A 21,017-nucleotide genomic window follows, 5' to 3' on the forward strand; every position below is an offset into this window, starting at 1 on the left:
TCTGTCTTCAGCGAAAGCCCTGAGGGTAGGGCCCCAGGCAGAAAAAGAGAATGAAAAGGAGCTGTTTCATGCCCTGCTTGACAGTGGTTCTGATCTCTGGCTTCCTTCTGAAGAGAATGTAAGCAGGTTGCAGAAACTAATGAATAATTACCCCCTAATTCGATTCTTCTTTTCCCCTTAATTTATCTTTTATAATTCAACTTGATTACTCTAAGTGATTTTCTTCTAGAAATCTAAGCATCCCAGATAAGACTCCTATTCTCTTAGGTCCCAGAATTAACCCCAGGCCTTCTCCAGGTGTTGCTGACAGATTTGTTTCTTTGTAATAACAAATACAGAGATACTCATGTAAAATCATTTTTCTTGCTAGCTTGCACTATATCACCTTTTACAAATGATTCTAAAATCTTACTTGTGAAAGTTGGTGATCTATTCTGGGCAGTGTCCTCACTGGTACCTATGGGTTCGCTTCATTCCTTTGGGATGCCTAGACTCTCATAGGGCTTTGCACCTTCTCTCCTGTTCCTTCCACACATGTTGACTTCCATTGCTTACCTTTGGCCAAATCAAGTAACGCTATGCCCTGGTGGCCAGGTGCTAACTTTTCTCCCACCTGACATCTGATATTATCATTATCAAAATTACTATATTGTCAACTGATGGGTAAAAGTGACATCTGGCTGCATTAATTTGTGTTTTCTAGATTACTAGTGTGACTGAGCATCAATTTTCTGTGCTGGAAGTACACCTATTTTTTTTTTTATTAATGTCTGCCTGTTTTCTTACTTCTCCCTACCCTGCCAGCAGGATTTGAATTCAGGACCCTAACCTTGCTAGGCTTGCTTGCTTGCCTGGTGCTCTATCACTTAAGTCCCACCTCCAGCCCAGCTTTTTTCTTCATTATTTTGAAGATAGAGTTTTGCAGACTTTCTGCCCAGGCTGGGTTGGAATCTCAATCTTCCAGATCTCAGCATACATTTAAAAGCCCATTTTTCTACTGCTCCTTTACAGTAGATTGATATTGATGAGTTTTTATTTTGTTATTTTTCTTATTCATATGGAAGGTGCTTTTCTGTATCAAAGATACTAGCCCTTTACTGCCTGTATTGCAAAAATACAATTCTTTAAAATTCCAAAATCGGAAGCATTCTCTTCAGAAGTTGCTAGCACCACAGACCAGCACAACTCAGAAAATGTTACTGACACTACCACAATTGGAGTCTGCAGCACAAGAACTCCAATTTGTTATCGTCTTTTCCCTTTGGAAAACTGTCATTGTCCCAGCACAATAGATGCAGCAAACCACCACAGGGATGATACATAGGGACCAGCATAGCCCCAGGGGATTGCTGACAATAATCATTACTAGGTTCAATTAACAGCTTTACAAAAGCTGGGCTCCCTCTCTCTAGCCAGTGAACCCTGCATACACACACACACACACACACACACACACACACACACACACACACACACTCAGAAGCAAAGAATAAAGAAAAGAAAGTCCTCACTGTGATGTGGACTAATGAGCACAGGGCAGGCCTCATTACATTTTTGTAAAGCTATAAGTGAATTACAGAAACAAAGACAATGGACAAAACTGAGAAGTGATTTCTAAGACCCTCAGGGGGGTGGTAGGGACCACTTCCCTGCAACTGAAAGCCCAGGGTAGGACAAAACTCTCATCCTAACACCTCCTGCACATGTTTCATCCACAATGCTCTAAAATTTGCTCCCTTAGATATCTCACTATGCAGAAATGGGAAGTGGCTAAGGGCTCTGTGCTGCTCAGTGGTTTGAATCTCCCCTTATCATACGTATTCATTACATCCTTATCGCCAATGTGCTCTGACTCCCAGACCTCAACAAGATAGCCATAACACTTGCTTCTCCCAGAAAAGCAAATAGGCCCACAACAGCTCCCTACCAGAACACAAGAAGAGCTGGTGACCTTTCAAATCTGGGGCAGTTTTCTACCAGGCTGGAAGGATACATACAAACAACTTAAATTCCAACAGCAGACACACCCAGGTGAGCCTTCAGATCCTCCTTACTCAAAAGACAGTGTCTCAGGCCTTTGCATGGACTTTCCACATAGTCTACTGATTTTTGGTGCCAATGCTGGGACTTGAATTTAGGGCCTGGAGCTCTCACTAGGTTGGCTTTTTCACTCAAGGCTGGCACACCTCCACTTACAGCTTTTTGCTGGTTAACTGGAGACAAGCATCTCTCTGATTTGTCTGTCCTCGCTTGCTTGAAACCTTGATCCTCAGATCTCAACCTGGTGAGTAGTTAGGATAACAGACATGAGCTTAACAGAGAAAGAGCAGATGAAGAAAACCAGAGAGCACAGGGTATTTGACTCATTGCCATGAGTACCTCCAGTGGTTACATGTTTAGTCTGTGATCATAAGTTCAAGAGAAATATCCTCTGGACTTTCCTTTGCAGGTAGATCCAAGTAAGCAATACACAAATAAAGATATTCACCTGCAGAAAAATTGGTCTTCTTACAGTATGAAACATTCAGGGCCTTTGGCATAGCAATACAATCCTTCACAGATTTGCTCCCACAACCTAAGAACAAGTTCACCACAACATCATCAGACCTTAGGTGTCTCTAGTTCCATCTAAACCACAGTACTATGGAAAGGGAGTCCTCCTTTGCAAAGGGTGGTTTCAGGAAATTATGAGAACAATAGCATCAACTACTGTAGGAGACAGCACTGTAGCCAGGAGACAATGCTGTAGCCCACAGAGCAAGCCAAAGAAAACATAATTTACCTGACTCTGGAATTCGACTTTCCATATCTCTGTGTCTTTGTTTTCCAATCATTTCATTCCAAGCCCACAACAAAGCCAGACCAAAGACTGACAAAGTAGAGGAATATCCATTTGTACACATAGGCTGTTTTCTGAAAAGCCAAGTCAATCACTGTTCCAGGAATGAAACCAAGTAATTTCTGACTGAGGTCTGTCATTTCCTTCCAGATAACTTTGAGCAAAACATTCAAATTCTCTGCTTGTCCATTTCATTCATAAAGCAGTACAACCTCCTCCATGGGTCTGTGGATTAAATGCAATAGTCATAGGTCCCCAAGGCCACTTTGACTGACAGTCTTATAGACACCTCAAATCTTCAGTCTGAGTCAAGACCTTGTAACTTTGCTCAAGGAATATGCAGAGAGCAGATGTGGATCTGCTAAACCCAAGGTCAATACTCAAAACTGTGTTTTGAGACCTGTGAAGTCCAGTATGGATGACTCCAAACCAGGGAGGATGTTTCTGATTTTAACCTGAGAGTTAATATTATCTTTGAAGACTGAGAAATTCAAGGTCCCACCTGCCAGATACATGGGGATATCTGCTGAAATATTTCTAGCAGAATGGAGGTGCTCCTGAAAATGTAAATGATAGAACATGCTCCCAGACCACCTGCCCGACAGCTAAATGCCACTTCTAATTATGAAGAACTCAAAATTTTTGGCACACACAGCTGGAAAGAAGTGTAGACCATAATAAATGGCTGGTATTTAATAATGAAGACAGAATACTTCAGGCAAATTATAAGAGAAATGTCCTTCAAAGGCATTAATGAAATTGGAAAAAGGAACATAAAGTGTGTCTTAGAAGTATCCTCTGGTTTATTTTTCTCCTCTGCTATATAAATGAACCTGTTTAAACTACAATCAAACAAACCTGAATAGCTCACTAATCTGCTTCCAAACTGGAGAACCCATTGAGGGGAATTGTTCCATGCTTGTTTGTGCTCTTGTACCTAGAGGAGGCCATCTAAACATACACACACACACACACACACACACACGAGAGCTCGACAGTCCTTCTGTGGATATGAGACTGAGGGATAGTCAGATCACCCTGGCTAGTTAGGTGCAGAAAAGTGACAACTGGAAACAACAAAATAACACAAAATATCTCGCTTGCTCCCGTCAAGCCTTTGGGATCCCACTCCAGCCCAGGTGTTGGGGGCAGGGGAATCAAGCAGAAGGAAACTTCAGGAAGGTCTTCTGCAGCACGTGGCCCCCGCTTAACCAATCAAAGTAATGATACATTCCCCCCAAGAGGGAGGGGAGAGGGCCCATATACCTGGCAGGCCCAGACAAAGGGAGTGCCTAAAACTCAGCTCTGGCTATTCCTTTTCTTGGGAAGTCTGTTTTGCCACTTTCCTTTGGCCTTTAAACTTACTCTGTTTACTTTATAAGCTTTCCTGTCTATTTTTTTCTTTTTGCGTGTGTATGCGTGTGTGCGTGTGCGCGCGCACTTATACTAGAACTTGAACTCAGGACTCAGTTCTCATCTCTTAGCTTTTTCTCTCAAGGCTGGCAGTCTACCATTTAAGCCACATCTCCAGGTCCCGCTTTTGACTGGTTAATGGGAGATAGGAATCACAACTTTCCTCTCTGAGCTGGCTTCAAACTCAGACTCCTGAGTAGCTAAGATTTTAGGCATGAACTTCCAGTGACCACCTTAATTCTTTAATTGGCAAGGGAAACAAAGTGGGTTTTAGACTATTAAGACACCCATCCTATAGCTCACTATGGCCCAAAGGAGCTTCAAGTAACTAGGTTCTGAACCCTGGATGACATAATGTGGAAGTTACTGCCAATTCTGCTAGCAACAGTATTGTTTCGATTTTTTTGTTGTTGTTGCTGTTCCTGGGTAATATGCTTTTAACTTTCTCCCTAACATGTAGCTTGCACTTAAAACAATCCTACATTTCTCCCTTCAATCATTCAGCCCTTCTTCAAATATGTATTGAGTGCCAGCTGTATGCCTGATGTGCTGTCTGTCTTCCAGAGATCCCAGACCACAAAGGAGGCAGGATGAAATACGCAATCACAAATATAATCAATGCCTTCGCATTTCAAAGGTCAAAATAATCATCACAATAATTAATCCTAATAACTACCCCAAACTAGGATCATCTACTGTACACAACAACATAGTAACTACTTCATGTAGGTTAATTAGCCCATAAAAACCTAACATCCTGTAAGGAGATGCCAAGAAACTATGCTATATTTCTTGAGCCTTACATTGGTTTAGAGGGAGTGGTAGGATAGTATCAGGGGAGAGATTATAACACAGATCCAAGTGTTCCTGCCTTACTATCTACCCTAGCCCAAATGTTAATCAGCAAATATAAACAGATATAGTGTATCTTCTTTTGTTTCCTTATCACCAAAGAAGCATTTAAATCAGAAAATAAACCATTGCTTATTGTTTTCCTTGACAGAAAATGTTGCTAAAGCTGTCACAAGATCCCATCAGAGAGACCCCTACATATCACCCCATCACAAGTGATCCAAGCTTTAAATTCTAGAGAAAAGTTTTTTTTCTTCATGTGGATTCTATTTTCTCAGCCACCTGGAACCTTGCAGGAGGATGGATAAATGATGGAGATACTTCTAAGCACATATAATAATTTCCAGCAAAGGTTAATTTGATTTTGAATGTCTTCAGTGATATAACAAACTAAGGTTTGGAATAGGAAAAATGGTTTCAGTTTCAAAGTTAAGTTCTTAAAATTATCCCCAAATGTTTTCATTTTTACATTTCTCGTAAGAATTATTTTAGATCTAAAATAACACTATATATAAAGAGCTGTGTATGTTATAATCAAGTAATGTTTCTTGGAAATTTCCCTGTTTTTCAATTTTAAAATGAAAAATGTGTCTGTTATAAGATTTAATTCTGAGACTGTTTCCTTTAGGACAATTCTATGTCTATAGCAGTTACTGAATTCCCTAAAAGAGTGACTGCTATTCTTTCCACATAAAACATTATAATTTCACAGACTTAATTGTAAATCAGGAAGGGAAATAAAGCCAGTCCCAAATCCTTGTTTACTGGGGGTAACATGAAGTATGAACTCTGAAGGGACACATTACTTGCCAAAGGTTATACAGTTGATTACAAAACCTCAGGGTCTCTGGCGGCTAATGCAAAGACACCATGGGAGAAAATTAATTTTCTCCCTTCATTAATGGCTACCAGCATGAGAACGGCTGTTTGTTCCATTCTCCCTTCACCTTCTTCCTATTTTTATTGTTGATTCATTTTGTTATGAAAAAGTAAAATGTCATATCTAGGAGCTTCTGTGACAGACTGACTCTGATGATTTTCAAAGGTGTATTACCCCATTAGAAATATGCTTTCAAGTAGACACAGAGGTACAAGACCTCAAAGCACACATTTTTATCCTGTGATGCTCACCCATCCCTGAGACTGGTTCTATCTCTGAAGGCAGTGTTAAAGAAACTGTTTGTGGGTGTGGTGCTGGTGAATTGCTGGCACTGGAGACCTAAATTATAATGGTATGCTTTCCTTCTAATTCTTTCCCTGTCTAATTTTAGAAAATGCTTTTCAGTGTAACTACATAACTATGTATACTAAAAACCTGATAAATATACAAATAATAGGATAATCACATAAATATAATAAATCCTGCTCAGAATTAGTATAGTTGTGTGTTGGGGTTCAGCTTTGGCCTTGAGGGGGAAGGGCAATGGAGAGCACTCCAGAGACGCCTCCCTTCCCCCCAGCCCTGGGGGAATGCAGAAGCAGGCCACAGTTCTCTGGGTCCGGAACCAGAAGAACTGGCTTTGTGAACAGCCCCCCAACTTTCTCGCCAGCCCATGTGCTCCCCAGTCTCATGGGCTTTTTGCCCCTGGGGTGGTGCTATCCAAGTGACGTTAGCTCATGAGGGGGTCCTATGACAAGCTCACCAGCCTATCGTCAGCTATCGGTGGATCACCCCTTTTCTCATCACCCCTACTATATCAACTGGTAGCCACTCCCTTATTAAATCAGATTTGCTCTTGAAGCATCTCTGAGATCCGCGTACGCCTGGCTTTCTTCATGGGTAAGGAGGGAGGTAAAGCGATCTCGTACGGCCGCGCGCACCTGAGGTCTTTCCTGAGCCCCCCACTCCACTCTGGCCTTACATGCGGGTCGGGTGACCAGGGGAGAGGGTGAGAAAGGGAGGGATTAGAGTAGAGTAGAGCCTGACCCCCGTGCCAAGGGAAGCGACCCGAGCCCGGCAGTTGTTATTTTTTAACTGTGTACAAAGTGACAAGTATAATTTAGGTGAGCAAAATTAATAGATTCATGAGCTATTACAAGTAACAATAAAGGCCAACTTTCATTAGAAAGATAGCATTAGGATATAAAAATGTGTTTGGACTTTAAAGCAATAATTGAGTTGAGCCTGATTAAACCATATTCATTTTCAGAAAGAATCAACGTTTTCTAAACTCAAACAGAAGGCAACTACACAAATTAACCATTACCAATTTTGGTGATACCCAATCAGCTGGGGGTGGCAATTAATTATAGCCAAAATTTTTGGTTATTCTGCCAGATAGCAGGTGCCTGCTCTCATGGAGCATATATTGTGCTGGAGAGAGAAAATAAACAACAACAACAAAAATTTCTACTTGGAGCTTGAGTCTGTGAAGAAGAAAATGTCAACACAACTATTCTAAAAGAATTCTTTTTGAATTATTTGATAGAGTAATTCAGGAAAATCTTCATCATAAACAAATCTCCTTGTAGATTGTATCCAGAGCAAATTAAGGTCAATATGTGGTCCGATGAAGCAACATAGCTTACTGATTTGCTTTGAAGCCAGACAGAACTGGGTATGAATTCTTGCTCATCCAACTATGATAGCTCATCAATTGGCTTTCATATTCAGTTTTTTCATAGTCAAACCAGATATACCACTACCTATCTTATAGGACTGCAGGGACAACACAAAATGAAAAATGCCTGTGAAGCATGTATGTCTCTGCCTATAATCAATATTTCTGTTAATCATGTCCATTACTTTTATAATTGCTATTACATAATATTTGCACTAACCAAAAAAGGAGACATCTCCTAAAGTGGCTAATATTAAAAAATGAAATTTCAATAAATTTGGATTACCATACTAAGGACAAATGCTTGGAGCTCTTATAATAGAGCAATGTATATTAAAACTGACCAGAGACAGGAAAGGTGACAGGCAATCCCTCTGTGCATAGGTGCTTGCTTTAATAGGATCTTCTGGGACTGGGATTTCTTCTATGTTGTCTGTCTTGTTTTCTGGATCACCACCAGGTTTGCTTTAAAAATTCAAAGGCAATTGGCAAATCCTTAGGAAACAAGATCCTTGGAGAAAAATCAGCAAACTAAGGACATTGCCAGAGAATAATTTCCAGGTAATTTCTGGGTGTTCCAATGACCTCTATAGTCAGACAGTTTAATGAAAGACGCACAGATTTTTGAAAATGTTCTGTCAGACTCTAAATTATGATTAGCAGAACCATGATGTTTTTATTTTCCATGATTACAGATATATATGACAAGGAATCTCTAGTGTCCCAAATGTCCCCTTTAAGAACTAGCTGATTAAAAAAAAAAAAAAAAAAAAAAAGAACTAGCTGATGCTGATGTACGAAACACCACAACCATCCTGTAAGTGTGGAAATAAAAAAAAATAAAGTTTAAAGTTTAAATTTGTTATGTGTTCTATGTTTTAAATGTCTTATTCAAATTAAATATGTTTAAATTTGATATTTATTTACATCAGGATATTTATTTACATCATATTTATTTACATTTCATTCTCAGGATTGAGAAGGCAAACAGAGAAAATCCAGGAGTTAAAAGGATTACAAAAGAACCAATGGCTTTGGTAGGAAAGAAGGTACATTTAAGGAAACAATGTTTATTTCTGTAAGTAATGTGACCCAGAAATAAAAGAATACATGGTCATAATAGATATCAAAGAATCATAACAAGAAAGATCAGATCAATGGAGTTTATCAGTTGTTTATTTTTGGTGCAATTAGAGATTTAAAAAAAGAACCAGAATTTCTAAGCATATATATAAATAGCAAAGATTTTTTTCTGTTGTGGAAACAAAATATGAGAAAGTAAACACTAATTCTCAAGGGAGCAAGCAATGCCCATCTTTCTATCTGAAATATAAAATAAAATGACTGCTCAAACAAAACAAGATCAAGGACTACTACTTTAAAGTTGCCCTTTCTATTTTTAAATTGTTAATGTTAGTACTTCCATCAAGATATAGCATAAGAGATGGTCATTAAACTTATACAATGAAGCTGTAGAAAATAAAGCTTTAGAAACACAATGTCTACATTTCTAGACTCTAAAACAATAGCTTCATTTTTCTCTTTCTGTTAGATGGGAGCTGGCCTTGGATAGTTCTCTTAGAACTCATACTCATTGGTTATATAATGTATTTGTAGAGGATCAGATCATGGGAGGCCACTCTGCTACATATCATTCTACTCTGCTATGTATGGTATATCATTCTCCCTTTCTAAATAACTACTTACCACAAATGTAATAGCCATTTCCTTGTATTTTAATTTATTCAATCCAGCCAGGAAGTTGATGAAAACAAGTTAAACATGTATGCAAAATGTCCAGAATATGAACAGAAAACTATTAGACATGTATGGAGAGGAGAAAAGTGAATTTAAAAAGAAGGAAAAAAATCCCACTACTATGTCCCAGATGGTGGAATTAGCAGAAAAATAAATAGCCATAGTAAAAATATTCGAAGATTTAAAAGCAAATATGGACATGATGAGTAAGTATGTGGAGAATTTCAGCAAAGAAATGAGAACTAAACCAAAAATCCTGATACTAAAAGCACAGTAAATAAAATAAAAAGTTTATCAAATAAGCTTAATAGTGGAGTAGAGAGTACTTAAGAGTTAACAGCAAGGATGACTTATAGATTGGAAAAAAAAATTTTAAAGCCATGATAATAATATTAAGAACCTCACGTATGTATTATTTAAATTCTAGAAGGAAATATAAATAAATATTCATAATTTTCTATATACAGTCAGAATATTCAACATTCTTAACAAACTCCAAGCAGAAGGAAATAAAAGGAAAATAGACTTAGAAGCATCTTTAGCCTATCACACACTGTTTAGTAGATTAAAAATCAAATCTTGTATGCTAAAGCAAAAAATGACTATTTACAGAGGAACAAAGATACAAAAGCTGGCCAGCATTTCATCACAATTATTAAGGATCAGAGAAAAATGGAAATATATTTTCAAAATGCAAAAAAGAAAAAATGCATCATCAATTCAAAGATTATTTTTTTGAAACACAAAAGCTAAGTTGTTGTTATCAGATTTGCAATGAGAAATGAAGCAATAAAGCAAAAAACAGGAAGGAAGGAAAGAAGAAAGAAAGGAAGGAAGGAAGGGAGTGAGGGAAGGAGGGAGGGAAGGAGGGAGGGAGGAAGCAAAAGAAGAAGGGAGGGAAGAAATGAAAGACAGGGAGGTGCTAAAATGTTATAAAAATGAGAGCAGATGGAAGCTAAATATGGCAAATAAATGGATGATACAATATTATCTTTACATTTATTTTTTTCAAAGACAGTTTAAAATTAAAACAAAAATATCATTTTTAATTGAGTTTGTGATACAGAGAAACAACATGTATTGATAATACAAGAAGTGATGGTGGTAGGTAGAATTATGCTATTGTAAAAATCTAGGTGAAGTGGTACTTCACATCAACTTTAGAAATACTACACACTTAAGAATGACGACTGTGATTCCTAAAGCAACAACAAAATTGTTTTTAAGGTAATTTAAAAAAAATAAAGAAATTAAATGATACACTAAAATAAATTCAAATACCCCTCCCCCCAAAAAAGAAAGAAATGAAACAAAAAATGCAGAGAAGTTTGGGAATGTATTTCAATGGTAGGGCACTTGCCTGGCATACATGAGGCGTGGGTTCAGACTTTAAAACCACCAACTAAAGGGGCTGTAGAAGGTGGAAGGGAGGCAAGGAGAGAGGATAAGTAACAGGACAAAGACAGTTACATCAACTATACATAAACAGTACAGAAATTAAACCACTCAGCTAAAAGGCAGAATTTATCAGACTGAAACAAAGAGTAAGACCCAATAGCTATCAGCCATGCTATAAAATGTAGCAAGAGAAGTTCAAAACACCCACATAAACAATGTAAGCCATGTAAAAAGCTGCAGTGCTATATAACCAATATTGACAGGAATAAGGATAATTCTTAGTGATAAAAGGTTTACTTCACCAGGAAGATAAAATAGTCCTGAGATGTATGACTTTAAAAGAGAGCTTCAAAATACATGAACAAGAATATTTGGACAAAAAAGCCACAGATGAAAGCAGCTTTCATTACAATGAACTTTTAGCTGGATATGGCAAGTGCATACCTTTAATCTTCACTACTCGGGAGCTCGCAGCAGGAAGATCAACAGTTCAAGACTAGGCTTGGAAAAGATAGAGATTCTACTCAAAAACAGGAGAGCTGGGAGCATGACCCAAGTGGTAATGTACTTGTCTAATAAGCATGAAGCCCTAAGTTCAATACCCAATATTTTTTAAATTTTTTTACTGCTATTATAAAGGTAATGTACAGATGGGTTACAGTTACATAAGTCAGGTAAAAAGTACATTTCTTTTTGTACAATGCCACTTCTTCCTCGCTTTCTCCCAGTTTTACCATCCATTCCTCCACAAGTTGTACAGTTCATTTTCCATATCATCTGGTGAGTACCACTGCTGAATTTTTCCACCCCTTGTCCCTCCATTTCTGTGTCCCCCCACCCATATCCTCCCAAAGACACATAAACAAAACACAAAGAAAAATACTCTTGTTTCAATTTCCTGGCCCAATTTTTTTAAGTGAAAATATTTTTAAACTAAGAGAAAATGAAAATTTAGGGCATAAAGTATAGTTGAAGAACAATTTGAAGAGAAATTTATATTATCCTAAACTTTATATTAAGAAAAAAAAAAGGAATTAATGCAGCAACTGACGTTGGGAGAAATCAAAGAATGAATAATTGTTAAAAAAAAAAAAAAAAAAAAAAAAACCCAGGGCTGGGGATATGGCCTAGTGGCAAGAGTGCCTGCCTCGGATACACAAGGCCCTAGGTTCGATTCCCCAGCACCACATATACAGAAAACGGCCAGAAGCGGTGCTGTGGCTCAAGCGGCAGAGTGCTAGCCTTGAGCGGGAAGAAGCCAGGGACAGTGCTCAGGCCCTGAGTCCAAGGCCCAGGACTGGCAAAAACAAAACAAAACAAAACAAAAAACCCAATCTTATCCTCACTGAATTCACATTGTATTTTATCTGGGGAGCTCCTTTTCATATTATATGATAGCCATTTGTAAATAAGCCTATAGGTGAGATAGGTCATTCCTTAATTTGTAGGAGTCCCATAATCTAAAACAGAATTTAATATAGGAGCTTTTAATCGAATGTCAAATTAAGCCTCAAAAGAACACTTAGGCAAATAAAATTAACAGGACAGGAATTGGTAAGCATTATTAAAGAGATAAAAATAAAGTGCCACTAGAGTTGTCAAAAGATAAAATTAAATAAAAAATTTAGTTACTAATCTAATTGGCTGTTATTTGCAAACCATGAAACCTCTACAAAATAAAATGAAAACTCCCATTGGGCAAGAGCAGAACAATTTTTTTTTTATAGTGAGAACCAGGAAATAAAATAACAGGGAAAAAGCTGATTGATTAAGATCAGATTATGTTTATGTAAGGGTTAAAAAAAAGGATATTTCTTATTATGCTAACAAGGGTAAACTAGAATCTTGTTTTCAGAAAACAATTGATGTGCTCTGGGACCTGTCAGCTGCCTTAAGGCTCCAGTTTAAGTACATTTTACATGAAGGTATCCCATTTTGCTTTGGTCTGGTCTGTTAGAGCCTACTGCCAAAGCTCAGTCCAAAAGAGTGGCCTTCCTTAACTCTTTTTCAAAATAGGTCAAAACCAAGAAAGAGTACTGTACGGAAAGCAAATTAAATAAATAGTTTTCCTTTGAAACCTAATAAAAAATAAAATAAGTAAATTCATGGAAATAGAGATATTATTAACAAGCTCTATGTGTTTGGAGTGATTTCTCCTAGTTATGGTAGAGCTAAACTTAGAAACTCAATCCAGCTTACTAACTTGTGGAGACTTATTTCAAGGTCTTCTAGACTCTCAAGCGACTTAGGTGAAGCCTTGTCCTATAGCTTGATAGAAGCCTGCACTTCTCTTTCACATCATTTGTCATGATTGAAATTTTATGTCATGAAGTCTTTAACAACATCTTTCTGGGCCCTTAGATCATGAGTTCTGAGAGAGAAAACACTGTCTGTTCAGCTCAAGGCAATATCCTCATTGTCATGCCTGATAGGCATCTACTCATCTAATGAATGAATCTCAGTACATGCAGCATGGATAAGATCGTAGCTATCATTCAGATAGCATAGGCACATTCTTTCTTCTATGAGCAAAGAAGTTACAGTAGCAAACTCTTGAGTACATAAATGTCCAGTTAGGATTGTAAATGCTAGAACCTACATGTCCAGACCCCCATGCCAAAGTTGTCTCCGTTAGATCAAATTGAAGTTCCAGAGTAGTCCCTTTCTCCAAAAGTCAGGACATGAGCATAACAAGTATCCACTAATTAACTGAATAATACACAGTTCGGAGTTATGACACTGGCCTCATTTCAATCTATAACATCTATAATATCTCACTCATACCAAGAGTTCAGGTTTGCATGGAGTTGGGGATTTAACAACTGAGAAATGATTTTGATATTGAAATATTCACACTTCAAGATTCCTTGGAAACTATTTACACATCAGTTGTACGAATAAATGATATTGGCATGGAGTGCTAACTAAAAAAGCAAAGCAAAACAAAACCTAGTGATCTCCTGCCAAAGTGACAAAAAGAAAAATACAAAGGGTATGTTTTCATCAGTTAGATGAGGAGAGAATAGCCTTAGTTGAATAGAGTGTGAAATTCCTTCTCCTTTCATTTATTTCTCCTATAGGTATAACCTCTTTCTTGTCACCACACAAAGCCAATTAGCTATTTCTGAGCAACACCATTTCTCTTGTGGGGCCTGGGTCTCCCTTGTTCCTCCTACCCATTGACATGTGAATGGAAAGCAATGAACCTGGTTTGGTGGAAGCAGAGGAAACCTGGCAAGGACAGCCCTGTCCTCCACACAGGAATGCTTCTGCTAACTCCTTCCTTTCCTCATGCTTATGATGGAGGCATTCTACAATTTTCCCTAGGGCAAGGGCCTCACTTCATAGCCAGGAAACTGCTGTCCAGTCTGGATGAAGTTGGGCTCTGTTCTGGTATTTGCCTTTTCATTGTCCCAATTCTTTGCTGCAGCTGCAGGTGGTGGTGGTACTGGGGTTTGAACTCAGGGACACAACAACTGCCAGGTAGATACTTTTCCACTTGAGCCACATACCCTAGCCTTTCTCCTCACACTTCCCTAGTATGAGAAGTTGCAAAGTGAAGGCTGAACTCCTCAGGCTTCCTGTCTCTCTCCCCCCCCCCCCGGCCCCCCCCCCCCCCCCCCCCCCCCGGTCTCCTTCATTCAAAGCTCCTCCAGCAGCAGCAGGGTGAGCAAGTCCAGAAGCTGTCCCAGGAACCAACAGTGGTCATCCCAGCTTAGAGCATTCTAGGCCATTGAAATTGCAAAACAGGCAGTGTAGTGAGGACAAGGAGGTCACACTCAGGACACTGCATTGTATCCTCAACCCGGTTCCCCACCACTCTATTGCTTGTTATCCCTCTGAATGCCACCAGACTTTTATTCTTTTTTATTACTTACAAAACAACAAAGAAAAATTATTATAGAAAACTTTGTAATGGAAAACCTTCTATAGTATACAAAATGCAAAACTATGTTTCTTTTTCTTTCTGTGCACCAAGCAATTGGCACTTATTTGAGACAGCTTTCAAAGAAAATACGTTTGCAGTTCAAAGATAAACAGGTTTTTAGTAAACTGTCACGAGGACTTCTTCTCTTTCACTGCCAGTGTGTGTTGGGGGGGGAGGGGGAGAACGAGGAAGTAGAAAGACATTTTGTCTGAGTCCACAAGATGTACAAATTTAGCTTCCTGCAATTTTACCCATAGGTATTCAAGGCCTGTGCCCTCCTCTCCTGTCCCCTGCATTTTTTTTTTATCACAAGGAAGATAAAACAGTAAGACAATCATGTGTGATAATGAAGGTATAGGTTGCTTTTTAAATAATACTGCTTTCATTATAATTAATAAGCTCATGTTACTTTACATTATAAAGTTCTGTAAAGGAAAGATGTTAGTTTAATAAAGTGTATGTACATCAACTATGAAAGAAAATTGTCCTAAAAGAGATATCAGTAAATAAAAACTAAGCAAAGATATGGCCAATCTCAAACCCCTGTGCCACCATAAACAGGGTCACACCAGAAGGCTGAACTTGGATCCACAAGATAGTTGTTCAGCCAATGAAGACGAGGCAGAGCTGATTTCTACAGAAGATTACATTTTGCTTTGTTCATACATGCTGCCTATCAGATACTGATGTCACCTCTTTTCCCAATATGATTTCAGTTAAGAACTAACAATCTAATGCCACATTTAAGGTCCTTACAGAGGACCATAAACCTTCAGGCCATGAGCTCACAAGTGAAAGTTAAACCTCTGGAACTACTATGAGAGCAAGCGAAGAGAAAAATAAAATGCTGGCAATAAAAAAAAAGGACATAACTTTTTTTGGGGGTAAATTTTGATGTCTGCCAATAAATGGAAAATTCTTTTTCATTCTTTTTGGTAGTACTGGATTTTACTCTGGGCTTTACGCTTGCCAGGCTGGTACTCTACCACTGAGACACAGCCTCAGCCCCTTTTTCGCACTAGGTATTTAGAGACAGGGTATCACTTTTTGCCTTGCTTCCACCTGGAATGTAACTTCCTATCTTATGCTCCCCATATGTGTCCACTGAGATGACAGGACCACACTCCTACACACAGTTTCTTCTATTGAGATGGAGCCTTGAGAACTTTTGAATTAGATGTGGCTGGCCTAGAACCTCAATCTCCTCCATCACAGACTCTCATATAGTTGCGATAACAGGGGCCCACCACTCCACTTTACTACTGGCTGAGAAGGGGTCTCATACACTGTTTTTGGTGAGACTGTCTCCCAGCCCCATTCCTCTGATCTGTTTTCCCCTAGCCAATCCCAGTAGCTAGGATTATAGGCATGAGCTACCACACTCAGCTCAGTCTTCGTTTTTTAAAGTACTTGAATGTCACAACAGTACGAAGACTTCCATCTAAAATGAGAGCAAGGCAATGATACCACCTTTTCTGTTTAGTGAACAAGGAATCTAAGACCTATGAAACTTGGAAATTTACAAAAACACTGCATTGTTTTTTTTTTTCCCAGTAGGAAAACAGATTCATCCTCTGTGCTCTTCTTACTCTAACAGTTCAGAGTCTTTCTCAGTATTACTGCACGATGAGCAGATGTTATCTGAGGCTTTTTTTTTTTTAATAAAAAAAATCCTCTGGCAGGGTTGTGAAGAGGTCAGTGGCACCCATATTAACAATTGATCAGCTCTAATGGACCATCAGAGCAATAAACTCAGAGCTAGTGCACAGACCTGCTACCTCTGTAATAGCAATGGGCTGACAACCCAGGCTATTAGAAGAGTTGCACTTAATAGCATTGGAGCTTCAACAGCTTTGAAACCTTCATCTAAGCGCAGATGGGTTCTTTGATGCACGTCCATTTTATCAAAGGTCTCTCTTTTATAGGTTTTTACCAAAGTGCACAGAGGTTTCTCTGACCACGAGATTTCACCAAGGTCTGAGCTCTGGAAAGTGAGTGGCATTCTATACTGCTGACAGTTTATTGCAACATCTCTTTTGTGTTCAGATGTCAATGGAACCCTCTGACAGTTTCCTGTTCACATACAGAGAAGGAGGTCATAATGGATTCCTTTCTTGTTCTCCAGAGAATCAACACTACAGACTTGTTTTCTCAGTGTCATTTTTTTTTTTCAAGACAGATCTCAACACTGCATTTGTGTTTATAGCTCCATATTGGACAAGAGGGAATCAATTGTGTAACACCAGGACTTTTTTCAGTAAAGCTTCAATAATAGGAAATGAGAATATTCTTGGAAGGTAATAGCTTCATATGGACAAAAAGCAAAACATAAAAAAGTATCTCTATATTAGTTGAGCTAAAACCCTGGATGTCCTTCCTCTACTGAAGGATACATCATCCTCTCCTATATCTCAGCTCACCTATGCTTAGTAGACAATATATCTCAAACTATGAATGCCAGAGACATAAGAACCAGATTGTCCAAGAAAGTCTAGATTTCAACAATTTTTCTTACTCCTGCAAATTCCTTCCAGCTTGACCAATGAAGCCAAATCTTGATCCAAGAAAAACCAAGAATAAAAGGACATTCTCTAACATAATCTCAGCATAGGGGTCAAAATCAGGTAACCCAACACTGATGTGATATTATTACCAATGTATTATTTATATTTAATCTCTCCTTCTAGCTCAAGACCCTAATTCAGAATCACACATTACATTTAATTGGCATGTTGCCTTAGTCTCTTAGTCTCTTTTAACTATAAAGTTGGTCTCAATCTCTCTCACTATTCTCTCCTCCCTCTCCCCCCTCCTCTCCTCTCCCCTCCCCTCCTCTAGTCTTATCTTGTCCTCTCTTCTCCTGACAGGGTTTAGCCCCAGGCTGGTATCAAATTCATGACCCTTCTACTCCTGCCTCAGTTTTCCCAGTGTTGAGATTACAGATGGGCACCACTGTGCCCAGCTAATTGTCTTTTTTTTTTTTTTTTTTTTGCCAGTCCTGGGGCTTGGACTCAGGGCCTGAGCACTGTCCCTGGCTTATTTTTGCTCAAGGCTAGCACTCTGCCACTTGAGCCACAGCGCCACTTCTGGCCATTTTCTGTATATGTGGTGCTGGGGAATTGAACCCAGGGCTTCATGTATAAGAGGCAAGCACTCTTGCCACTAGGCCATATCCCCAGCCCTAATTGTCTTTCTTGAACTTGACGTTTTAAAAGAAATTTCAGTATGTTCCTCAGCCTAAATTGGCTGATACTTTATTGTGATTATACTAGGGACACACGTTTCAGCCAAGAATTCTACCTAAAAGGCACTGTATACTTTCACATCATTGCATCCAGAGGAACTCGATGTCACTCATACTGGTCACAGTAAATTTGATTGCCAATTACAGGTGGTAACTGCCAGGCTTTTCCATTGTAAAGCTAATATTTTTTGCTTTATCATTAATAAGTTGTTTGTGGGCAAATATACTTGTCTTTTTTCTTTTCTTTTCTTTTTTTTTTTTTTTTTTTGGTACTGGGGATCGAACCCAGGACATTGTTCTTGCTAGGCAAGTGCTTTGCCACTAAGCTACATCCCAGCCCTGGGCAAATACACTTGGAAATTATAAATACCCTGCTCCTCATCAAATTTTGTCCACCAGTTTCAGTCCCATTGGTGACCCTTGCCTGAGGCAATGATTACCTAATTGTCTAACTCTATCATGTCTCCCATAGGTATTAGATGGCTTTTTACGGCAAAAGCATTCCCTCATCATTTAGTTATGTTGTTACCTATTTATCCAATTAGACTGATGGATTCTTATTTCATTCATTGTTACACTCTGATTTAAAATTAATTTGAATTGATTTTCTCTAAAATCATAATATTCCAAAAAGGATTCTAAATTCCTAAGGAAACTGAACCATTTCCTTAGCACTACATTGAAAAGGCTCAAGAGGCCCTCTTTACATTTACAAAAGTGCTTCCTGATGCTTCTATCAAATCATTAAATCTCTCTGAGCTGTTCTAGGAAGTTCAAGCCCCTGAAAACCAGGATTATTGGAGATAACTATGGCCAGTAAATGAAGCCACCAAGTAAGTATGAATCTAGAAAGACAAGGTTCTTGCTATATTGTGAGGTCTTTTTGCTGTCCTTTTCCCAGCCCAAATGTAGCCTCTCTTAAAGTTATCAACTGTCTCTAGTTCTGTATACCTCCTGGGATCTCTTATGCTTATCAATATTTCTATCTTTGTTCTTTCACAAGGTAGGTATTATACTTAAAAATCATCCTACACTCTGGGATTATTATTTTCTGTTAGCCACTCTGGACCCATCTTCCACCTTTACAACCAGCTCAAAGACCCAGGAGGCAGAACTATGTCAACTACACCAAGAGTTAGATGCTTCACTGGTGGACAAGAGGTAAGAAAGCAAGTTATTGGGGTCTCTTTCCTACTAATTCTGCCACTGCTTGCTTACTATGAATTATTGCACTCCTCTACCAAGTACCCTTTTTCTATAGCCATTTTCTCTTAATTCTGGCAACCCGGTCCTTCCCCTTACTTCCTCAGTCCTGGAAGTATTACTACATCTGGGTTACACCACCAACACATACTGGTCTCTCTTAACCCTGAGCACACATTGGCAAATATTCCCTTTATTAAGCTGTTGTCAATTACCCCATTTGAGTGTCCATTCTATTATCCACAAGGCAAAAACCACACATGGGAATGATTACAGGAGGCACACAGATAAAAGCTTTTCTGTATTATCATCATTGTTTTGTACTTAAAGACTTATGTCTGTTTTTATCTCTTCCAAATAAATGAAAGCATAGCAAAATAAACATTGTTCCCTAATGGTGAACACATGTCACTAAAAAAAAGAGTTATATCCAGCAAAATACAGGCTTAAAGATTAATGTTTGTTCCTTCTGTTTATCTAGCTGTGTAGAAAAGCCACAAAACTCAAAATGACAATGTTAGTAAGTTCTTTCAGAAAAAGTACAAATAAATATTCAAGTATTATTCCATGTACTCATTGCCTTTTGCTACAGTTTCTATACTCATCAACATCTAAATATTTCCTAATCAAACACACTCTGCCATGACCGGATAAAAAATGTACAGCAAGAAATTTATTAAGCAAGTGTTCAACTTAGATATAAAAATCATTTAACATTTAAGCATAATGATGTTAACTTTTAACATCAATTCAAGGATAAAGCCATCACAATCTTGCTTTCAAAATGCCACCTGAAGAGGATTTGGATATACTCTTCTATTTTACCTTTTTTGTTGTTGTTGTTTGTAGTGGGGCTTGACCTCAGAGCCTCACACTTTTGCTTGCTTTTTCAATCAAGGCTGTAGCTCTACCATTTGAATCACACCTATACTTCCAGATTTTTGCTTGTTAATTAAATATGAGTCACTCAGGTTTGGTTTCTCAGTCTGGTTTCAAAGAATGATCCTCAGATCTTAGCCTCCTGAGTAGCTAGCATTACAGATGTGAACCACTAGCACCTGAGTAGTTTATCATTTTATCACTGAAAGCTTTGGTGATTACTGGCAGCTGTTGATCTAATTCCCCAAACATTAGAGACATTTTCATTGAAATTTGGCTACACACATGTAAGTTCATGGCAATATCCATTCTAATTGTTAGAAAGGGGTTGAGGTTAACAGCTCTTCCTTTACTGGAAAGAGGCACATTTATTCCAGCTCAATACTATCATTACACAAGCCTTTCTCTTCCAATTACTGAAATACACAAAACAATGTAACTCAAATGATAGCCAGTTACCTGCAAGTCTGCATCAAATTCATGTTTCAGGTGTGCCTCTTCTGCAGCCTCCACAAGACGCTAAAAAGACAGAAGACAACATTAGAATTGCAGGCTAAGTCCCATCTGTACAACATGAAAAGACTGAAGTTTGTCCAATGTTTTGTCCAAAAAACCAAAATGTTTGTCCAAAAAAGGGCAAACTTTCTCCAGGTATATGCATGAAGACATGCTGCCTTTGTTCTCCTGAAATGGAAAGTAATCCCATCAGTGCCAAGATTAGTTCTGCCTTCATCATTCAACTATACCTCCACCAATAAATATTGTTATATGTGTAACTATAAACACACGTATGTTCTAGAGTTGTTTCATAATAATTCAATCTCTAGGGCTTAAAGCCCAATGCAGATTTAAAATATACCTAGGACAGGACTTTCCAGAGGCATAGAAGACCATTTGTCAACATTCTTTGAGTTGAATTGAGTACAGCTCTAAGTGGACGAA

General features: G+C 38.4%; 1 protein-coding gene across 1 annotated transcript in view; it reads right to left on the reverse strand.

Moving 5' to 3' along the window:
• Window positions 1–21,017, reverse strand: part of Cacna2d3 (calcium voltage-gated channel auxiliary subunit alpha2delta 3) — a 929,381-nt gene that overhangs the window by 600,251 nt on the left and 308,113 nt on the right. The window contains exon 4 of the mRNA XM_048355814.1: window positions 20,535–20,594. Within this exon, the coding sequence (XP_048211771.1) occupies window positions 20,535–20,594 (60 nt within the window). The remainder of the gene's footprint in view (window positions 1–20,534; window positions 20,595–21,017) is intronic.

The sequence above is a fragment of the Perognathus longimembris genome, chromosome 10, assembly GCF_023159225.1.
Source record: "Perognathus longimembris pacificus isolate PPM17 chromosome 10, ASM2315922v1, whole genome shotgun sequence".
Classification (NCBI taxonomy): Eukaryota; Metazoa; Chordata; class Mammalia; order Rodentia; family Heteromyidae; genus Perognathus; species Perognathus longimembris.